Source organism: Numenius arquata, chromosome 10, assembly GCF_964106895.1.
Source record: "Numenius arquata chromosome 10, bNumArq3.hap1.1, whole genome shotgun sequence".
Lineage (NCBI taxonomy): Eukaryota > Metazoa > Chordata > Aves > Charadriiformes > Scolopacidae > Numenius > Numenius arquata.
In genome coordinates, this window is record NC_133585.1 from 48,957,886 (window position 1) to 48,982,056 (window position 24,171).

The following is a 24,171-nucleotide window of genomic DNA, read 5'->3' on the forward strand; positions in this document are numbered from 1 at the left end:
ATGCTGGTACAGCCTGGAGGGGGAGTACAGAACCATCACACATTATTCCAGGCACTCAGTCTGAAGTACTGCTTCAGGAGTCCGTGTCTGTCCTCTCACGCCAACTCATCCATTGACTTCCAGTACTATAGCACTGACTTCTAGCCTCAGTACAGCTTTCTAAACCCATCCCTTTTCACTCCTCGCTTCCAGCCATGGAAATGGATATTCCCTTTATGCACTCGGCAGCGAAAAGGAAAGGGTCATCTCCGATGTATTTACGTCCTTCAAAGAGCTCTCTGCCTGTTTAATGTTTTAATCGCATGCTTAGCACACACGTATCTCACAGCACTGGCCACACGGGGTTTCACGCTGCAGGAGCGAGTCTCTTCTGAAGCAGAACCTATTAGCGTGTCAAACGCTTCCCCGTCCGTTACAACCCTGGCTATTAGGTAACAAACCAAGTGCTTACGGACCACACCAGAGTCCTGCAGCCTAAAGCTGTTCCCTAGAAACCATAATATACCACATGCAGCTCTTCATTAGCTTCCTGCTTGTTGACACAACAAACGGACCATGAACCAGGGGCACCGTTTCGTTACAGCGTACTTTACACAGAAACAGGGGTGGCAAGAGGAAACCCGTAAATACAGGCGACTGAGAAGAAACCAAGAGATGGCAAAGCAAGACCAGTTTTCCAACAGCACACCTTCCTAAGCGAGTTTTTGCACGATCTCCACAAAAGGTTCAGCGCCCTCAAGCAGTCCTGAACTACTTCTGCACAAGGGTCCTTCTGAAGGCAGATAGAATTGCAGAGTGGTTGGAGTTGGAAAGGACCTTAAAAGATCATCCAGTTCCAACCCCCTGCCATAGGCAGGGACACCTCCAACTAGACCAGGTTGCTCAAAGCCCCATCCAGCCTGGCCTTGAACACCTCCAGGGATGCCATTTGACTTCTTGCCAGTTAATCTGACACATACTTCATACTCTGCTAGGCCCTGAAGTGATAACCTGCAGTGCGTAGCAATCCCTCTGCCCTGCAGTGTGATGGTCTGGACCTCTTCTGTTGGGTTATAAGCATGCCCCTGCCATCTTCTCATCAGGGAGAGAACTCTCCCTGCAATCAGGAGCCGTTGGAGGCAGCCATGGATCCAAGGCTAGCAAAATACCAACACTGCAAGTGTGACATCACACCAAGGCTCCGAGATAAGCCTCAGCACATCATCTTTCCAGTTCCTACCCCAAAGACTTACCCACACGGCAGCCTTTGAACTGGCTTCCCTGTGTGTATAAGCCTATTAAAATTAACCATCCATTAAGCCCTCAGTATTTCTCAACCAAAAAAATGCTTTCATCCAAGTGATGAACACATCTGTCTTTCTTCCCCTAAAATGCCACCTGTCCTTTGGAATATGGCTCTCCACCTTGTACAACTGTTTTAGATCGTCAAATACACTACTGATTGCTGGGAACACAGTGCTAGAGGAAACGTTAATGACAATCATCTTTGTTTGCCAGTAATTGAGTATGATCAGTTACTGTACTGATTAAGCATACAGAATTCTCCATGTTGCATTAGCCTTACTCACTTTTCCGGAGATTGTAATTTATGTTTTAAAACCTACGTTAACCTTATACTGAGGTATAGCTTTGCAAGGAGCTATATTATGATCCAATGCATCTTAAAAAAAAAACATTACCTTCCCAATTGCTGGTGACTTCCAAAACAAAAGCCTGAAGACAAGCATTAGGTCAACTCACTTCACCGCTGCAACCGCCCGATCAACCAGCCTGTCCGTTTTTTAAAGAGCAGGTTTTGAAGGCAAGTCCAGTGATCAAGACTCTTGCACTGTGCCCTATGCTGTCTTAGTGTTACATGTTTCTTTCTCATTTCACCAGTAGCTGTTTCTTTTCCAGTCTTGACGATGTCAAAAGTTAGTATCGGGTGAGATGTTAAATTTTGCCACGCATTTTGTCAAGCCCAGTAGCCCTGCACTGATAAAGTCAGTGATGACGGCAGGAAAGAATTTAAAAACCACTTCAGAACAGCAACGTCCAAATTTTCTAACAGCTTGGAAGATTGAAAGGGATAATCTTTACAAGTCACATTTTACAAAGGATTTAAAGGAGTCCCAGACTGGAACATTAAGTGTGTAATTAATGCATCAGACAGATGTCTGCCTGTTAAATGCACAGTACGCGTGGAAGCCTGACTAATACTCTGAAATCTCAGCATTGTGCCCATGACACTTTTTACCTTATGTACCATAGGCACGTCTCGCAGAGACACCAGTTGAGTTTTGAATGCTTAATATACAGAGTGATTTTGTCTTAATATTGCATTCACAATATATATTTTGTCAAGTTTACTGGAACTATAACATCTAGACTTGAATTAGGTTTTCATCTAGCCAATACACATCAAACATGAGTATGAGCCACACATCAGCTACGAATAAAAATATTAGTAAGTCCACCACATATTCAGAACTGCCTGCAAACTAAATCAATTTGAAATGTTATGCAATTTACAGAAGACAACTCTAACATGCACCACCCAGACTCCCAGTGGACCAGGGTGGTTCTGGTTATTTTCTAAATAGCTAAGAGCAATATTGATGCTTGATTTCTGAACTAGGACAAAGCCTGACACGCGCTAGTTCACCACACAGTGCTACGTATCACCCTCTGAGGGAAAAGAAAAGGAGGGGGAAGATGGTAGAACTAGTTTATTGTACTAATAGTGCAAACAAGCCTACAGCACGGATGTTTGGATACGAAAGGGACTGGCTGTATGTACACCAATGAAATAACTCTTAATCCACCTCAGAAAAAAACCAAGACACTGCAGCGAGTCATCCATTTTTAAGGACAAAGATGACAACAGGATGGAGAACAATTGCATGAGGATGTGCTACAGTGTGCTGATGCCTTGGCCAGCAGGGACTGAGTTAAAGTCTGTGAACTATATCTCAATCTATTAGCCGTGTCTTAGGCATTTGACCTTTGCTACCTCAGTTCCTCCTACACGCCACGGGCAACTTTAAATCCTGGAATTCCTGAGCTTTTCAAGGAGAAAAAAAAATGCTATATTGGAAGCTAGCAATTATGTTTACATAAGGGGTTTATATTTAAAGTAAGTTTGTAGTTCACTTATTGCTCTGAGTAGGCAGAGAGACATCTGAAGCAGGTCCTCTGTTCCCCCGCATACCTTCTTATAGTTCCAGCTGTGCCTTGTCATCCCCAAAAGGCACAGCTGCCCAGAGAACCAGGCACAGAGCCATGTTGAAGACCGATGTCCCTCACTCCTCTCTGCTCCTGTTTCCACCTCCTGCACATGAAGTTGCTCCTTACTGTCTGGTGCCCTCTACTGCTTTATCACAAGTACAGGACATGGCACGTTTTTGCACTTTGTTCATTCTGCAGCCTCTGTCTACAAAGTCAGGACTCAGAGTCAACCGGGACAGGGAATCCCACTGTGGTTAGTTCATACCATCTATAAGCCCTTCCCAGATCCCATTAATTGCTTCCCTGGTGCAAATCCTGATCCTTTCTTCTTACCTCCACATGCTTAATTTTTTGCATCATAATTTTATTCTAGACCTATGTATCAAACTTGCCTCCAACATCCCTAGGCTTTAACAGCTAATGGTAGAAAGAACTCCAAAGAAATCTAAACAGGATTCTTGTAGCATATAGAATTAAGATTTTAAGTTTGAAAGTCACTTTTTGCTTATAGACTATGGAGGTCCATTTTGTTGCAAAAAAACCCCTCGCAACCCAACCCAGAACTAATTTGGAACTCTAACTGAATCGCTCAGCTTCATTTCATCAATTGTGCCTGCCCCTAGTTCAATGTAGGAATTCATCCTTCACAACCAACACACGGTTAGTTAACTGCCGGTATATTTACTAGCTCAGCTTAATGTGAGGTTCAAGAATCTGGTATTTCTATTTATTTATTTTTTTAACTACTCAAAGTAGTTTTTCAGAGTAAGAGCCTATTTACATAGGCTCAGTAACTTGCAAGGAACCATAATCTTTCCTTGAAAACAACTGTTCAAGAGACAAGTAAAAGACATTTTGACCACAAGACCAGCACATTAATATGCGACATCATTTCTTGCACAGTATCTGCAGCCACCTTGGACGGAGAGGACAGAGTGGCTTTTCGTTTGAACTCAGAAGCTATTTATTCAATCACACTAGTTTGAGCTGATGTTATATGACTGCAACAAATGCCACTGGACTTAAGCGTGGCGCTGAAATGCTGCCCAAAGGATATTATGGAAGAAAAAGCAGGGCAGGCAGTGGGAATTTAAAGAGCCTCGGTTATATTTTGTATTATTGCCTTCGTGCCGAAACTGTTTCTGAATGTATCCAGCTAGAGCTTCTTGTGTTAATGAAACCCTTCATCTGTTTGAAGACAAAAATCTAGATTAGACTCAAATTCACCGATGTTGCTCTTTAAAGAGTAAGGTGATAGCACTTCTAAGCGTGTAGGAAGCACTATAATCAGTGCAAAGTTATTCATAACAACCATACTTTATCTACCAAAAGATCACAAGAAAATTCAATTCTAACATTTTCCTCATAAAATAGATGACCGTAGTTTGCAATTTCAAGTTACAAAATAAATAGCTAACATCCAAATTCTCCTTTTGGTACATACAGATTCACCTTTTAGAGAAGTCAAAAATTTCTGACTATAAAATAAAGTATAAAACAATTCAGAGACCAAGGTAGGAGATGAATTTTGCCCATGGCTTTAAAAAAAAAAAAAAATTCAGTGATGATATAGGTATGATTAAACTTACAGGTTGGAAACAAACTGAGAAAAATAAAGTTTACAGTAACTGATTTCACAAATCCCTCCAAGAATCAGTCCTAGAGCTTTTAGGGCCTATGTAGAAAACACTAATGTAGCATTTTCAACAGTGTTCATTATGGTATCACCCAGTGACCTTATTTTAATCAATATCTCAATTTATTTTAATTACAGCCCAAAATGGCATCCCAACAGGCTGCTCCTCCCCAGCTACACTGACTCCATTTGACAAGTTCCAAATCAGGCGTTTTCCCATAACTAAAAAATAACCAAGCACTTACTCTGTGAAAAGTATTAATCTGTACCATCATTTCCACACAGAGGCATACATTTACCCTATTTGCAGAGGACTACCCTGGCACGTCCAGAAGATCACGTAAGGGAAGTTCCATTAAACTTTTTCTATATCTAACTAGAGGATTATCTATTTCTACAACTGTTTCATAGCTCGATTAAGACTCCGAGTTACTCTAGATCAGCACTGTTTTTCCTGAGGTGCTAGAAATGGTATTTGCACATATTCACCTCCTCTAGGAGGTTAGTCCATGTAGTGCAAGTTATTTTTATTTTTTTATATATATATCTTACTACTCCAATTTACAGTTCAAGCACCTGTGCTATTCATCCTCTTAATTACACATATCAACACAGTTAACACAAAGTACAGTCTCTGCAGAATGAAAGAATATTTAAGCAGCCACCAAAATTAGAGGTAAGCTCACAACTTTAGAAAAGTGTATTTTAGGAGGCAGCAGCACCACCACGTTTTAAGGAATATCAGCACAGTTGAACATGTGTCTAAAATAAACCCCAAAATGGTACTTTAAAGCTACCCTAGCTGTGCAACACAATTTGCTGGCAAATGGAATAAAACAGCATCATAACAGAACCACTTCAGCTGCTGCTGGTTAAAATCATCCACGTGAACTCAATCTTCCGTGCCTTGGTGCAAGTGGAAGACAGAAAATACGGCATCTCGAGTGCCCCATACCAGGTCTAAGTGCTGCTGGAACATCCCCATGTCATAGTTAAGGACCTATTTGTGTATTTCCTGTTATGTTAAAGTTTTCCTGTTATTAAGCAGCGAAGATGTCTCCCCGGAGACATGCCTAGAACATTGCACACCATTGTTTGAGGAACAGCCTGAGCACAACCCAACAGAGTCCCCATGGAAACCTCTTGCCAAGCTGAGAACAAAACAGAGGACAGGGCAGCACCCAGCGCTTTTATTAGCCACAAGATGTGTGTCCCCACCCTTTGAGAGGAGCACAGTCCTTCCGCTTCTTGCTGATTGCCCCTCGAAGTCAAGGGACTTCTCTCCCCAGTGACTCCTGACCAAACTGTGCAACTAGAGATCGCGTTGGCAAAGGCTGCCCAACGGGTACCAGGGCTCCCCTCACGCAGGGATCGCTTGCCGTGGCTGCGCTGGAGTCCAAGTGGCTGCTGTGGAGGAAGTTTAAACATTCATGGCATCTTTCTTTGCACTTAATGTTCCCCTGGGTCTCTTCTGCTTAAGCTAACAAGCAGCTATGAAGATGGAAGACTCATTTTTTGCCTAATTGGGTGGTGGGCAGAGAGGGAAAGACGACTGCAGAAACTTTCTTGAGGAGCCTCAGGTAACTGCAGGGGGATACCCATAACTTCCCACAAAGACCAAAACCCACAGCCGAGGTTAATCTTTATGAAAGATCTGTAACTACAAACACCTCTACTTGTGCCACTAAAATGCAGCAAGAAAAGAAATTTAACTTCACGTTACACATGCATCTCCTCTCCCCTGACCCTAACTCCTAGCTGAGAGGTCCTTCCCGAGACACAGGAATACAGGTTTAATAGGGTTACGCTATTCATTTCATATTAGGACTTTTTTTTAAGTGGCAACATGTCTCAATTTGCTAAGTGAGTTAAGCAAGTAGTAGATTGTACAGAAATATGTGTGGAAATAAGTGAACCTTGATTTTATATTGGTTATACAACAAGTGGCCCGTGCTTATGGCTAAGAAAGGCAAAGTTTTCTTGCCATCTGTTTTATTTGGAGTAGAATAATTTGCAACTGACTTTTTAAGTTCACTCATTCTTCTGCTGGAAGCATTTCCAATATTCCTGTTTTACTACTTCAAATCTTTGAAAAAGCTCAGCAGAAAGTCTATTTCTGTTGTAAGTATAAACATAACATTTTAAATAATTTATGTGTTTCTGACAGTAGTGATATTCACACACAGATAAAAATTAAAGGCCACCAAAATATCTTAAGTCTAAAAACAGTATTAAACAAGTCGTTAATGAGTAATTATTTGTAACACTTTCCCAACTTTCCTAAAAAAGGATTGCTAGTTCTCTTTAAGAAAAGGATGAGCTTTCACGAAAAGAATTTCACCACAGATGTTCCCGGCTGCACCGTTTCCTGCCTAACTAGAAGAATTTCCGTAACATCACATACAAACTGTTTACATGAGCATCTTGAAGAACCACCTTTACTTGCTATCAAATGTATAAGCAACATATTACCATGACAAGTAGCAGCAAAATTAAACTTAACCAGGAGCTGAACACAGGACTCAGGGTTATTAACACCCTTGCTACAACCACTAGAGATCAGTAAAGATGATACCAATGGAAGGTTCATAAATAGCAACCACGAAGAAACATCTCAGCCAGATACAAGCCAGGTTATTTAAGGTGGGTTATTTATACACTTCAGTATGTGGACAGCTAAATTGAGGGTTTTTTTAAAAAAGAAGATTTAAAGATGTAAATTATACTGCTGATGCATTCATTTTTGTATTTTATTTTTAATACTCCATGACCAAGAAACAGTAAGAGGGAAGAGCACTGTTGGTGGACATGGTTGGAAAGGTGCTGGTGACAGCACTAACTGTAATATAAATCCTTAATTAGTAATTCCACAGCACTAGTTTACCATATTATCATGGTAAAAATAATTGCTTAACCTCCTCTTAAAATAAGATTTAATTCAATTCAATCTTTCTGACACCACCACTACTCCATTGGACCACAGACAGCAGAAACATCTAGAGAAGAACAACTGGAGGCACAGGTGGACTCAGCCAGCTTGACCAACGCAGCCTTCACTGGATTTTGTTCTGGGGGAAGACAAGCCAAAACAGATGGCATCTGTTTGCAAATAATTCTACAAATAAATTAGCTTCTGGTATGATACTTGGTGAAACAGTTCAGCCGTTTGAAACACCCGCGCATTTCCTAGAGGCATCAAATTATCAGCTTTGGACCTAGGCTCTTCCTATGCATCGTGCCACTCCGGGATTAGAATGTTTTAAATAACAGAAACAGTGGAGACACTGCTTCATTATGTGACAGTAAATTAACAGCCAGTCTATAAACAGAAATTGTCATCTCTTGCCATTGATTGCAATGAGAGTGGTAAGTGTGGTTCCAATCTACTCAGTGCCGCCTCCACAGTACTTCACATATAATTATATTTAATTAATTGAAGATGCAAGAAACTTTTTCTGCCTTCCACCCCCCTCCTATATCAAAGTTTTCTGTGCCAACAAAGAAAGCAGAGTAACACAGAACAGTCGGCCAACTGGCTGCAAATACTCAAGACGTTGCATTCTAGCATGGAAATTTCATGGTATCATTTTCCTCAAAAAAGCTATTGCTTTATGACTTCGAAAGTTCAAATTAAAAGGACTGAATAGGTAGCGATGCTTTATTTAGTGATGCTATATAACTCTGCAAGCCATTTCTACTATGGAAACAGATTCATTTGCACAAGCTGCAAAACTGGTAGAGGCAGCTTTTAAAAGTTTAAGTCCAGTTTTACCGCACTGGAAATCCCCTGAAGTAATTTAAAAGTTATTCAGGTTTTTAAGTGTAATTGTAGCTGCCTGTCACTTCCAAACCCCAACCTACTTCACAGCAATAGAAGCTGCAGCCAGGCCCTGTCCACCTATGAGACACATCAAGTGGGAACAAATGCACACTTAGAATATGAAACGATCTTAGCAGAGATAATTTTCTAGGTCTTTTATGTTTACTCTTCAATTAACTATTATTCTATGAAGTTGAGCTTGAAGAAGCAATTCTACTTATTTCATGTTGACAAATACGTGAGGCATCCTTCACATGTAATTAATCCCTTTAAGTGAAGGGGTAACAAAATCCAACATCACTCACTACAGTGGAGCCAGAGAGCAGAAGCTGCCACGCATCTGCTCTTCACAGCAATCCAGTGCTTCTTTCTCCAAAGGTGGTTTTTTTTTTGAGCAAAGCTCATTTACATTCACTTCCATGCACGCTTTAAGCGTTAACATCACATATAAGTTTGTTTTGGTTTTTTTTTTTTACTTTGATGTGGCTTTTGTTGGTTTGTGATTTTTTTTGGTAGGGTTTTGGTGGGGGTTTTTTTGGGGGTTTTTTTTTGTTTGTTTGTTTGTTTTTAGTAGCTCCTTTCTGCTATCCAGGCTTCCTTTGAAGAGACCTATAGCTATCTTCAGTTTATAACGGTCATAAACGCATCAGTTGGATGAGACTTGTATAGAACACAACCTATACTTACAAACTCCAAACACAGTGCCCTAGCACCTGAAAATAAGAACCTCCATTTAGCCATCACCTCAATGCCTACTGAAGCTCTGACCTACGAAGAATGAAATCAAGCACATCAGGCAGGTCATTTAGTAGCCAGTCTTGAATAGTTTAAGTCAGGAGCAAAGAGTCTCATTGACTTCAACAGGAACATGATTAAATCCCAAAATCCCTCATAACAAATGGTTTCCAGCTACTCAACTTTAGCTCAGAATAGATGAAGCTGGCTCTACTTCTGAACTATATTTTTCCTTGGTAGGTGACACAAATATTCAACACACTCATCTTGTATCAAACCTCTCCAGCAGACTTTTAGATTTAGAATACTTTGCAGGGTTGAGTGTGTTGGGTATCTTTCTACAGTTCTATATTAAACTGCAGTGTCAGACATTAATCAGTACTTCAGTTATTCTTCGGGGGGGGGAGGCACGTGAACAGTTCACCAACTCGGGACACTTGAGGCTTTCAGAATCCTCCTTTAAGAACACTGCTTTGCGATGCGCAGAAGTAATTTCTTGGTTCCCAACGTGATCCGAAGCAGGATTTAGGGAAGAAATCACATTGGAAAAGGATGTCATCTGCTCAAATAAACAGGTCTGTGATGTTTGCTCGTTGCTACCAAGGCAAACAGGACGTTTTTAAAATTGATATTGCTGAAGGTTGACATCGGCTACTGTTTGGCCTCCGAGACACCTCTTATTCCCAAGGTGGTAAGAGAGTAACTAGGTTTAGCAAGCAATGGAAGTCACCAGAGAGATAAGAGCACTAAGTACAGCTTGCTATGGGGAAGAAGAGGAAGAGGAAGAGCAGCAAAAAGGTCTGGATGAAAACATTTTGAGGCACAACAGTTTACCACAAAAGCAGCAATACAGTGCAGCATATAATCCTTGAAAAACTCTGAACAAAGGCACAAGAGCTTTGACCTCCATTTGCAAAACTAGTTCCTCGGATAGAAGTTTATCTTCGTGCAAGAGACAACATAAGTAACTCAAAATGACTATTTTGAATCATTCATACAAGAATGTCTTTCCCTGGCATTTTATACAGAATCAGAGAGAGATGATGATTTACTCTGTCACACCACTGATGCATGAAGAGCCCAAGAGCACTTTAGTCGCTCTTTGGTAAAAATCCTTAACGGTTTGATAAAAGAAGCAAATGTTATAGTTCGTCACTGAAAGACACTAGTTCATATTTAACTCATATCTCTCATGTTTATGCAGTTCTGAAGCACTGAGATTTTTGTTGCAGTTACTTGCTACAAATAAGTTTTATAAGCCACAGGATGGGTAAATAAAGCGTTTCCTGAAGCATTTTAGTGGTTTTGTTTTGCTGAATAGGACACATTATATACAGCTAACGGTGCAGGTGTGCTATACTTCCAGTAGCTGAGAAAAAAATGCCACTTCGATGTCTGCCTGCACTTAAAGGGAGAAGAAAATTCTGGATATGATGATCTTGAAGCAGTGTAGAGCACACAGCCATGGAAGTCAGACACAAGGCAACAAGCTAAAAAGCGCTTCAAATTTTACAGCAAGTTTCCTCTGGATTTACTCCATTCCTAGAAAAAAAATTCCCATTTTATTTGGTTTTCCCTGAATGGGCTGCTTGCTTATGCCGCAAGATATTTTAACTACTCCAGTTACTTTGACACCTCCACACAGACAAGAAGTAAGCAATGCAAACACACTCCAGCCCAAGGATCCATTTCACTATAAATGGAATGACTAATCCAGACTAACTTAACACCAGTGGAAACAACTGTATGTTTCCATGCAGTACTGGAGTCATACTACGTACTGTGAGGAAACCATAGCAGGCTGCTGCAAAATATCCTCAAGCCAGAATGAAAACCCAAGAAGGAGTTCCATCTTCTTCCTCCCAGTAGTGCTCCATCCTAACTTCCCCAAATAACCACACCACAGACTGGCAGCCAGGAGGTGGTAACGGAAGAATCCAGCTTGGCCCACGCTCTATGCTACTTTAAAACTCTACATTTCAACAATTGCCGTCGGTACCTCAAGGATGCTCTACAGTGGTACAAGGCAGTCGGTCTATGCTGTTACGAAAAGGAGCAAAGGATGAAATCCATGATAACGCTTATTAGAAGTGAATCTACACCAAAACTGGAACTGAATGGTCCTTGCATAACACTCATACATATTCACATTCCTGCGGGGACCCTGAAATTCCTTTTTTCACTTGCTCCCTCCTTTATTTGCTGATACGATCCCTAGTATATTCTATTTCTCACTGCTTATGTGACCTTGGAAAGAAGCCACATGTCATTTTAATCCAATTAAACCACTACAAGGAAAGATACTCATACTGGCACTGCAAAAACAAATATGGCTCCTCCCAGCACGTAACAAAAAAAGAACCTTTTATGCTTGTGATATACATTGTCACAGCCTGATCTACTGTTCCTGAATTTTATGAACCTGAAATAATCACTAATAAGCTTCAATGCATTCTACTGTTTCTAAAACCACCGTATATCTATACATACTTGCGCTCTCCACTATAGAGTATGACCTGGTTTTCAGATGCCCTACTTCTTTTGGTATATTCAAGCTCTAGCAAAACACTGGTCAGCTTTCTGCTAACACACCGGCTTCCTACAAGACACAGGGACAGAAAAGCAGAAGGAGGAGACCAGGGAAAAACCTCTCTGAGCTTCCCGAGCCATACCATCAGCCTGTACGTGCTGCACATGGAGAAAACACACAGAAGGTCCATTCAGCGCTTCCGATTTAGTGAGGTGCTGCTTAACTGGAACAGGGGGCTTAGCAATCTATTTTACATGCTGTATTTAACAGAGGCATCCCGCAGGCAGGTTTTGCTTCCACATCCACTCAAACGAAGTAAAACCACAAATGGATTCACATCGCTGTAAAATTCCTGTGACACCATGCAGCACTAACATTTATTTTTATTTTCCAAATTATATACATTTCAGTAAATGAACTTTTGGCAGATTGACCGTTATCTCCCCCCCCTTCTCTTTTACAATTTTTGTCCCCGGAATATGTGCTGTGTGGAAATTTCACACTCTAGCAACATCAGGGATGTATGTATATGCACTGAGACTCCCTTACATAAGAACTTTTAGCATCAAGGTATTTTAATCCCAGCTTAAAGCCCTGCAAGCAAGCTGTGAAAAGAAGCCTATATTACGTTTGAAGAGTCAGCCTGTATTATGTTTGTAACTGAATTTATCATCCAGGAGGGACTCAGAAACCGGATTTACTTTGCCAGGGATAAGTAATGACAAGGCGAATGGTTTAAGCTGCTGTGTGAAATGCCAGGACAGGAAGGAAAGCCGACGGGTAGAACTGAACTCCAAAAAAATATAAAAGCAAAGAGGGCGGTGTTCAAGAGAGAAAGGAAATCCCTGAGAGGAAGAGCTTCTGCAAAACTAGTTTTGTGTAGCTGCTTGCTCCTCCCTGACTAAAATGCAAGAAAATTACAAGTAGTGCAGTGGAGAAAAAAACTTATGTAATATGCAGGCTGCCATCATTTGCTCTCTCTGTCATGTATCTTAGTCAAAACAAACAAACGAACAACAAACAACTGCCACTCTCCACCAAAATGACACATTTATGCCCTGGAACAAAGCTCCGCTTCCATAACCTTGTTCCCATTCCAAGTACCGGCTTTATTTGCTTTACCTGCCACCAAAGATGAAAATCAGGTCAGATGCAGCTGAGAATTTTGTGGTGGTTTTTTTGCTTGTTTGTTTTCTTTGTTGTTTTGGGATTTATAGGTTTTGAGGGGTTTTTTTTGGGGGTGGGCACTGGTGGTTTTTTTTTTTTTTTTAAACACAGACTTGTCTTGAATGTCTCTAAAACTTCATACTTTTAAGGTTTGGATTGACGTAAGTAAGCTTAAAAGTTTGCTTGTCCTACTTGCAAATAAGATGTATTTAGCATGACACGTACGATAACAGATACCTACATCTAAGTATTCAAATATTTTTCATTAGAAAGCCACATTGTGACAGCCTGTATTCATTCCACTACCCTCCCCGTTTTGCACACATACCCCCCTCCCTCCATCAAGGTATAGAAAAGACGTTGCCCCCAGCAGATAAAAATTTAAATGATGAGATAAATATTTAATAGTGCAGACTTCCCGATGCTATTTTTGGATCCGTGGGAGGAAAGAGCAAATTCCAATTTGCATTTCATAAACAGAACTAACCATCTTCCAAACGAACGGCTCAGCCCGGGTGCACGCACACACACAGACCCAGAATAGGAAAGTACTTTCCTCCGAAGTCAGACTTCTGTATGAAATTCAAAAACTTTCATGCCCAGCACGGTTTTTATCTGCTAAAAAACAAGCTGCTGTAGAAGTAAACAAGATAGTCCCTTCAAATGCATGCTCTAATCGTCATATTAAAAAGCCCACAAACCTGTATGAAATATAACAGTGCTTTTCTTGTAGCCAGAAGGGAGACGGATGTTTCGGAGCAACCCCTTTGCTGTCAGCCGTACCCGCATGTTGGATAAGGAAAATTTCGGGGACCATAACATGTCTTCAGCGCAATTGGAAAACAAACAAGCAAGAAACAGCCTCCATGTACTGTCACATACTATGTTTTTAAAAAAATCGCTCCTGGCAGAAATAAAGCGATTCTTGCTAAAGAAAACAGGCTTGAAGAAATAATCAAGTCTCCATTCCTTCGCTCTTATTCCTTATGCACAGACAAGCAGAAAAAAAAAATAATAAAACATTCAGTAAAAGCAGATATCCACGGCGTAAATGCTGCTGGCAGCTTCTCCTCACCAGATGTTGTGGAAACAAAGCTTGTCCTCAGAATAAAACCGACTTAGTGATTCGGAAAACCAACAGCCTCTGAATTGCATCACAGTGTTGATGCCTAATCTGCTACGGGACTCCGTGGGGCTGGGAGCTGGAAAAGGAGAAAAGGGAGGAGGAGGATGAGGAGGGAGGAGGAAGAGGAGGAGGAAGTGGGTGGTCTCCCCAGCTGAATATATCATCCAGCAATGTCACAGACCATGTAATTGTTCTTTGGAGACTGTTAGGGAGATTATTTTAATATTTCTGGAGGCATATTTCAGCTCTCCTTTCCAAGAATCCTTTCAAGGTGCATTTTTTTTAAACAGTTTCTTTCAATTGACGTGAATTTATCAAAACAGATATATCAGCTAACATTTTCTCCCAGCGTTTCTTTTGGCATTAAATATTATGTCAACATTTATAGTCTTAACAAACCCACAAACTCGTCTATTCTCTAAGAACAATTCAGTGTTTGAGATCTGCTGCAGGGAAATAGTATTTAGCTTGGCAGCTCAACACTGCAGATGCTTCCATTTATCAGAAGAGGAGCAAGGCATCAATTCCACATTAAAACAGATCTCTGCCAGCTGGGTTTTGAAGGCACACAAACATTATAGCAAACAAGCAGTGTTGCAGGAGTTCCCTCAAAATAGATGCTGTCTCCATATTTAATTAGCCCTCTTAAAAAAAAAATATTTTTTTTTTCTCTTACTATTTAATGAGCTCAAAAGTTTTGCTTATAACTTCGTCCCTTTCAGTTGCCACTAGCAAAAAATAAAATGAAAAATAAGAGTTAGAAACTAGAAAATAGAGGAGTAACTGTCTTACAGAGATCAGAAAATGTCACATTTTTCACCTACAACCATGACTATAAATAGCATGCTGCCAAGGCACTACAGACTGGCACTGGCCCCCTTTCTGTGTAAAGGCCAACATTTCACTATTTTGCCTCCATCAGTAGCTGCCTTGTCAGGCAGCCAAAGGAGCAGGGACCACCCAAGGATCCCACATCCAGGAGACAAGGCAATAACATGCCTTCTTTCGGGGCGCTTGAAGAGCTGCCCTCCACAGCTTTTTTTTTTTTTTATCCCTCTGACAGGTTTTCTAGTTCCAGAAACCATTAACCCAAGTTGTTCTGAAGTGGGTATAACCCAAAGCAAACAATGTCACTGACAGGTCTCATCCCTGTGGTTCCTCACCAGTTATCTCCTTACCATAAATCTATTATATTTTAATAGCATGTCCCACTCAAGTCACATAAGCAGCAGAGGATTTAAAATGTTATTTACCACATCAGCTAGAACTAAAAATAGCATTTTGCTGCTTTATCCTGGGCTCCGGGCATTTCTAACGTCACACGGGCCAGCGCAGTGACAATAAAGCAGCTCATTTTAAGTAGAGCAAAAGAGCCGCAGCCCAGCATCGTGACCGTCAGACCCATCCAACCAACCTCCCGCGGGAGAATCCTGCTGAATGTTTTATGATCGGGTACCAAACATATTTATTCCCCAGCTCAGTGACGTACCACCAACTCTGAAGTACTATAATACATCTTCAAAACCATTCAAAATAAGTACAAAGAGAATAAATTAGCTTTTTTTTTTTTTTGGTTGGTTCCTTGGGCAGCCTCTGCACACAGCAGGGCATGCATGTCATTACTGCTATAAAATCCTCATCTATTCCTTCTAGTCTGAAGAGCTTTGGCACTAGCAGTGTGCATTCACCTATCTTCCCAACTGCCTGCAGATCCAGGCCCTTTCCTAATCCAACACCGTCATCAAAGACATCACCTCCTTTCTGCACTGGAAGATTATTATGCTTGGAAACCATGCTCAGCAGAAAGCCAGAAGGCTTGTTATCATAGAATCGTAGAATTGTCTAGGTTGGGAGGGACCTTTAAGATCATCTAGTCCAACCATCAGTCTAACTCTGATAAAAAAACATCGCGAAACCATGTCTCCAAGCTGTATGTCAACCCGTCTCTTAAATACCTCCAGGGATGGTGCCTCAACCACTTCCCTGGGCAGCACATTCCAAGGCTTAATAACCCTTTCAGCGTAAAATTTTTTCCTAATATACAATCTGAACCTCCCCTGGTGCAACTTGAGGCCATTTCCAAGAGGAAATCACCAAGTCCTATCACCTGTGACTTGGGAGAAGAGACCAGCCCCTGCCTCTCTACACCCTCCTTTCAGGTAGCTGTAGAGAGCGAGAAGGTCTCCCCTCAGCCTCCTTTTCTCCAGGCTGAACAACCCCAGCTCCTTCAGCTTCTCCTCACCAGACTTGTGCTCCAGACCCCTCACCAGCTTCGTTGCCCTTCTCTGGACCCGCTCCAGCGCCTCAATGTCTTTTTTGTGGTAAGGGGCCTAAAACCAGACACAGTACTCGAGGTGGGGCCTTATGGCACATTACAGTAACCTTGCGTATTCAGCCTCTCTTCAAATATTAGATCAGTATTGTCAAATTCTCTCTTACCGAAGGAATCTTCAGACTTTGACCAGGCCTACAGCCAGCCTTCAAACATCACTCAACACCAGCCGTATCAGGTTGTACCCTTCTGCCAGGACACCCTCAGGAACCTCCTTTTGATCTCCTCCTGCTCTCCTTGGCTCCCCAAGGGGGGAAGTGTATGTTCTCTCACCATCCCAATTCGCTGCTCACAAAGATGGAAACCACCCAATCATATAAAAAAAACCAAAACAACAAAAAACAAAACAAAAAAAAAACAAAACACCAAAAACCCCACGCCCAAAAACCAACCCACTGCTTCTCCCCATCCATACAATGGTGCCTGGGAGACAGGTGAAGAACTTCTCATCAGCCTGTAAAACCGGAGAGGCTGAAGTGCCCCACTGAAACCCTAACTTCCTTCCTAGGAACAGGAGCTAAAACAAAGAATCTCCAGAGGGCAAAGCGCGATGTAACAAACCACTCTGGAGACTGAGGAAGGAATGAATCATCAGGCAAAATTTAAGCAGATGAAAGCTCTATAGGGACATAAAAGCCCTTGTAGCAGAGGCCAAAACTCCTCTTACAGAGATACACAAACAGTATTTCCACTGCCTCTTCTTTCCCACCCTGAATCTGAGTGGAAATAGGCCGTGAAGAAACAGATATATTGTAGTATCAATTTTTCAAGAAAACTTCCAATTTGAGGAATATGCCTTTTTAGCTTCTGGGGTTGGAGTCCCACTAACCACACAAAGCTAAAAAAAAAAAAAAAAAAGTCTGCTTTATGCAGAAGTAGGACCTGACAACACCAATAAAAAGCAAGAGAGACGTGTCAATCCCATCTAGCACCCAGCACTCAGCTCTGACAGCAGCCAACGTGAAGAGTATGGCTGCCCATCCGTACACAAACGGCTCCCAGGAGACATTTAACTCATGGAGAGGTTCCTCCAATGCAGTGCTGCCAGAGCTCTGCGTCACACCACGGTACGGTCCACCACGGAGGTGGCTATGTGTCCACCAGCTCTGTGTCCACCAGTGTTCTTCCCTTGGCTCAGGAAAACAGCTCCTCCAGGTCTGGGGCTGTTCTCCTACGATCATCTCGTGCCTGATGCCGGCAGGGTACAAGCCAGGACGTAATCCATGGGATCCCAACACAGAACGCCAGGAACTTGCACTGTCTACATTTCACACATAACATGAGGATCACAGAGGTCTTTTTCTAACTTGACATTGGATAAGGGCGGTGGAAAATAACTCAAGAAAACAGCAGAATAAAATAGGAAGTGATATACAGCCCAGAGAGAGGACAAAAGGACTAACAGATTTTATTTACTAGCACCTTACTGCTGGCTTCCCGCCAACCCCAAGGGCAAAATGGGTGATCGACATGGACAAAGGGCCTCTATCCTGTCATGACCACGCAATTCAGTCCGGGTTGGTTAAGTGCATCAATGTCTGATGACACAATCAGATTGATGGTGTGGCTAGACCTATTTTAACCCCAACAGATTTAGCACATCTGCCGCTCCCTGGGAACGTCAGACACGTGACAAGAAAGGAGCAAAGGGCACTGGCATCAGCAGGCTCCTCAGCTCAGCCTCATGAGGCCACATTTGCAGTATCTGTATGTGATTCTACTGTCCCTGTCCTTCTTTCCACATCCAATAATCACTAAGAAAGCCATTGGTGTACAGTAAGTGTCCCGTGGCAAAGAGGTTAAATCAGAGGCTAGATCTTTAGATCTGAGGTCCATGTAGAGGACAACTGGCTCTGTGTCATAAGACAGCATGGACCATGAGGAGCAGATGGATTTTACTGGCATGCTTTCCTTCAGGAAGGACTGAGAGGTGACTGCTTATGCAAGGAGAGATGAGAAGAGCCAAAGGGTCATCTGTGTCCTCATTTTTATTTCTGGAAAATGACTGCCCCTCTCCACTTCCCGGTGCCCACCTTGCTGGAGCCACTGCTCCGGTGTGAAAGACCAACCTTCCTGCAGGCAACGATACCCGCTGCCATGCCAAATGCAGCTTCAGGACTCATTTTAAACTCCAATCCTCACCTGAAGAAAAAAAGCAAACTTCTTCCTGCCTCAGAGCAGGACTTAAATTCCTAAATAATTTAGGTTTCTTCTAGTACACAGCAGCTTTTAATCATTATAAATTCAGCAGGCTGTCAAACAGAACGTGATGCTGCAGCGGATTCCCAGGCAAACAGCTACAGGAATCGGGCTGATCTGTGCCTCTCACACAACAGTGGTGGCATTACAGTGTCTGCACTCTTTCAGAATTGAGAACGGCTGCAAAACACTGCAAGAATCATTTCATTTTTAACTTCTGACTTAAAGGAGCAGCAAGTTATTTTCCATGTGCAGGACTATCCCTTCCAAAAGGGCATTTTTGTTAGACTGCCTCAGTCAAAATCCTACAGCGCTTTGAAACAATAACTGCTACTCTACAACAGTGAACAATGTCATGAACGTTAGGATAACATGCCTTAAAATACGAAGCTAGCTAGCCAAACGCATCAGTAAAACCAGCTACCTCTGTGCTAGGGACTTCTGCTGCTCAGCAACACGTCTACATGCAAGCTCAGGCCTCAAGGAACAGAGAAAAAAAATAGCAGTTTTAATTAATAGATCTGTAAGCTGTGACCTTAAGTGTTTATTCTCATGATACTGATTTATATGGACTGTGCAACTGTTCTTCATCTATGTGGCCTCACAACACCACCTAGACAGCCTCTGCTGAAAAGCAACATTGCAAATAAGGACAATGTAGGCAAGTATATGAGCTGAGACATGGCAGCAGTTTATCAGGAGATCCCACAGCAAATTAAGGACAACTCAAAACGTGCATTTCATTTATCTCCATGGGCTTTGTATGTTCCTCATAGCCCCAGAGGTACAAACAAAAAATGCAGATGTACATTCAGTTTACAAGCTGTTTAACCATCTCTGACACAAGGTCCATGAGTTTCAGGTCTCTGGGACAGTTCCAAGGTCTTTCAAGTATTATGTCAACTTATCTTTCTAAGAGGGGTCAATGACAACAATATGGGCAGCTACTGTATCTGCTGAAGATGTCTTAAGAAATGAGGAAAGGACTTAAAGAAATCAAGAAGGAAAAAGAATATTTCAAACTAACATAAAAAATTGTAAGAGTATCAAGAGTCAGCTTTGGGATACCTCCTACACCTTAGCTCAAACTTAAGGAAGAAATTCAGTACAACGACACCCAACTCTTCAGTGTTTAGTGCAAACACATAAAACAACGTGCACAATCTAAGGAACTCCAGAGAGTCAAAGGGAAAAAAACCCACAAGTCTGAGAACACAAGAAGAAATCCATACCTAGGTTTAACTGGAGAGGGAAGGGACAAGGAGATAGCAGAGAAAGAACCAAGTTCTAGGATGGCAGTTCCAGGAAGGTGATATAATTCAGCACTGCACATGGCAACTCTGTCAGGAATAACAAAATGAAAACGGTTTGTACTGGTACGTGACCCTGATGGTCAGTCAAAGCTCTAAAGTCTCCTAACAAAATGAAATTTATTGTCCTCTTAATTACTGAAAAAATTACTGAGAATTTAGATGTTTTAATATTAATTCACATGGAACAGTAATAAAAGCACCATCTCTCGCTAATCCTAACAATGAGGTCTAGAATTTAAAGCCTTTAGGACAGACTTCCATGCTAGAAAAGCCTTGAACTCCAGCTCTCAACACTGGGAAGTTTTCTTTAAGCATCCCTTTGAGCCGACACAATCTGTGGACCACCTTTTCAGCTGCCCCCTCTACTCATGCAGGGGCTGGACTACTCGATATTTAGGCAAGCATGAGGAAACCGCAGCTCTGTGTTCTTTGCTTGTGTGGCTTGTTATTGTGAAACATCAAAATAAATACCATGGAAGAGAACTACAGACATTCCTCCCAACATCAGAATAAACACCACAGAAGTGAACTACAAACATTCCCTCCGTAGAAAGTCTGCATACTTCTGTGAAGCATGACTGTGCAGAGCTGGAGAGCAAGTTTCTCACAGAAGTTTGGAATTAAATAATAATAAACATCTCTGAAATATCTAACTTACAATCCAGAACACAGGTCCTTCCTTAAAAGCGTTAATAGAATAAACAGACCTTGCAGTGTGAAAACCACTTGGGTTATGCTACAAAAGGCCTTAATGAATGATGCTCCGTCACTATAGGAAAACTGATAGGACTCACATCAAATCCTCATTGCTGAGGTTGTAATAATAATCCCAGCATTTCCAGTCCACTGATTTGAGAAATTCCCAGGAGAATATCACCATCTGAACAGAGCTGGCCCATAAGTTACTCGTGTTTCCGAAGTCATTGTTTTTTGTAAAGATAACTGTCAGAGGCACAGGGAGCAGTACTGATTTTCAGCATGGAACAAGAAAAAGTGTTAATTTTCAGAAGACCAAGTTTGGGAAGAACACCAGGAACATGCATGCAAATACACTGATATAGTTACTTGACAGCTGAAGGACCAATTTGGAAGATATTAAGACTGTGTTGTCATATGTCTCAGTTTTTTGCATCCTATTCTCTACTGCAACAAACATACTACCTCAGAAAAACACCAAGTATTTATAAATATCCCAAAACATTCAAAACAGATGACTTCAGAGTTTAGGGTGGCATTCTCTGAACCTCAGCCCCAGCCATTTCACTGTGAAGACTTCTGGAGAATAGTAGTTCTGACCCAAGGAATTAAATCCTTAGATCCAGCTCTCATACTATACTTTATTTAGTAACACTGGAAAAGTCCGGCCAAGAAAGTAACAACTACTGAGTTTACAGATATTCCCTCAAGTCTTTAAGATAAAAATCATTATGAACACATTTAATAAGAAACTCAAATTCATACAGATTTAGATTAATTCTACATTTATTTAGAGGTAGCATAACAAAATCCTGCTGGTTTATAGTCTGTTCACATTAATAGTTACACCACTTAAGCAGCTTTGCTGCCTGTTCATAAGAACATTCTCTGTTAGCCTGAAGGCATTCTAAAGCTTGATCACATGAGACAATTAAGTCATTCAAATAGTCCTCATAGTTCACATGGATGAAAAACCGTCTAAAAAAAGACTATAGCTGGCTTTATATCACAGCTAGAAAGGCAACAAAATAGTCCAGTGCACAGTACCAATATCTGAAAAATAAGCATGAGCTTGATCTTTTTTGTTCTTTTTCAAGGGACAAAGGAAAAAATTAACTTATGCTATTCAACTCCTGGAAGTTCCAATCTGTACAATATTAACTATTTTCATTCAACATATAATGAATGTAATCTTATTTCTTCTTCATCCCACAGAGTTTATGAACAGTTAAAGTTTTTCTGCAGGATTTTCAGCCTTTCCTTTTGGAGAGAGGTGTCAAGGAAGAAAGACTAACCCAACTTATTTACAAGAGCTGAAGCTCTTCACTCAAGAGCCGGAGAATTCAGCCTCAACATACCTATATTCAAAGTCATGATCAGAACCAGTCAGAGATGCTACTTCTGCAACATGGAAGACCTGGACCAAAACCTTCCCTCCTTCAACAAATACTTAAAAAACTGGATTTTTCTATGCCTGGAATGCTTTAAGCACAGTACAAACTACTAGCTGTTAAAAAGGAGAGTCTTCCTCCTGGTTCTAACTTCACTGCAGTTAGTTTATTCCAGCACAGAACAGGAAAGAGCTTTAAACCGTTTAAGATATTTACCCATCAAACTGTTTCCTGTATGATTCTCAAGGGAACTTATTTCCCATGAGCTGCAGGGCACAGTATTAGAAGATGCCAAAAGAAAAGCAGAGTTGGTTCAACAACCGGAGAAGTTTTACTTCATGGAAAATTTCCACATATTACCATAGAAAGTTGGGGGGGGGGGTTTAATGGATACATGAAACTTAAAATTACTATTTAGACAATACTGAAATACAGTTTGTTTGGAAATTGCCACATAGAGAGTACGTGTTGCAGAGCTCCATCAGAATTGTTGGGGGGGGGGAGGTTGGGGGATTTTGTTTCTTTTTTTAACAACAGTTTAAGACTTCTGGAACATTTTTTTTAATATGCATGGACATTCTTCCGAACTGAAGGAAATTAATTTTGCACTTAACCTTGTATCTGCAAAGTTGGGTACTCAAGAGAAACAATATGTGTCTATATTCTCTTAATAACAATCTTAATGATGACGTTTATGTTATACAGCAAGAAAAGTGTATTAGAAGTGAATTCTAAGATAAAGCCATCAAAAGAGAAAGCCCAGAGTGCTGAGATAGAAGCAGTCTGCTCTGTTGTCTGCATGTTGCCAGCACCATGATCTATGCTAGTCCAAAAGGACTCTTTCCTGCCTTGTTTTTAACTCAGGAGAGTTGCCCAATCCTACCTGCTCTATGACCAACCATCTGAGTACTGACGTTCACATATGCATGAGGGTCTTCTCAAGTCTCCACACAAGAACACTGCTTGCACAGTTTCTTCTACAACTTGCAAAAAGCTTCTGCAAACAACCAGAACATCACCACCCCACCCCCCCCAAAAAAAAACACCAAAACCCTTTTGAGCAGATATGAAAGGAGGAACAGAACTAATAAGCCACTTGACCATATGTTCCTCATCATCAGGATAACTTGCCATACCATGCTGAAGACTACTGATGGCCAACCAGATGAAAGAATTCACTGAAGACCTGAGATTTGACACTCATAATGATATTCATCAGCTCTCAAATTATAATCTTCCCAATTTTAAAAGAAATTTACACATTTTCGTTACAGATTTTACAACATCAATGATTTTTTGTTGTTAAAAAGGACAAGCACAGAGAGATGTACATTAATCTCTTGTTTTCCAGACTTTGAAAGTGCAAGTATTTTGAGGGTAACCTATTCCACCAGTGAATCTACAACATAAGAAGAGATGTTTCTGCTCTGTTTCCCCTGATTTTCAACAGTGATGAATGAGGGTGTGAAAGAAAGGTACCTGAACCTTAAAGTATTCCTCAAAAAACTTTTGTTTGAACCAGAGTATTGTGTTAGTAAAAGCATTCTATCCCAACGTAAGAGTTTGAGTGAGAAGCCAGCATCCACCTTTAACAACTGTTCCAAGAGAGCTTCATGGACTGTTACAATTATACCTTATTTCTCCGTTTGAGCTTGATCAGCACTACTGCTCCCTTTTGCAATAAGCCACCTGACTGAAGTTATTCCTTTCCCCAGCGTTACATTTTTCTCACAGATGATTAAAACAAGCAGACTTCTAACCTCTTTAAAAGGCTAAGACAACAGAAAACCATCTGTCATGATGGAGCATGTGCTGGTTTTAGATGAAGCTTCTTTGATTTTTATGGCTTCTACAGCCGTTAGTAACTGACTCCACTATGTAAGCTCCATCATAGAACCAAGAGAGATGACGTAAATCATGTTAGTCTTGTTTGATAGGACTTTATGGGTATAACCAGCAGTTACCCTAGCTTTCCTGACAGCACTGTTGTGTCACAAGCTTAAGTGTAACTGGTTATCC

The 24,171-nt window shown here is 41.2% G+C and overlaps 1 protein-coding gene across 4 annotated transcripts in view; it reads right to left on the reverse strand.

The window, feature by feature from the left end:
• Positions 1-24,171, reverse strand: part of MTUS1 (microtubule associated scaffold protein 1) — a 94,413-nt gene that overhangs the window by 42,134 nt on the left and 28,108 nt on the right. Inside the window, exon 1 of one of the 4 annotated variants that reach the window (XM_074155329.1) lies at positions 13,797-14,286. The exons of the other annotated variants lie outside the window; for them this stretch is intronic. Within the exon in view, the coding sequence (XP_074011430.1) occupies positions 13,797-13,917 (121 nt within the window). The 5' untranslated portion in view covers positions 13,918-14,286. Of the gene's footprint in view, positions 1-13,796; positions 14,287-24,171 lie in introns of those variants that run through there. 4 annotated transcript variants of the gene reach the window in all.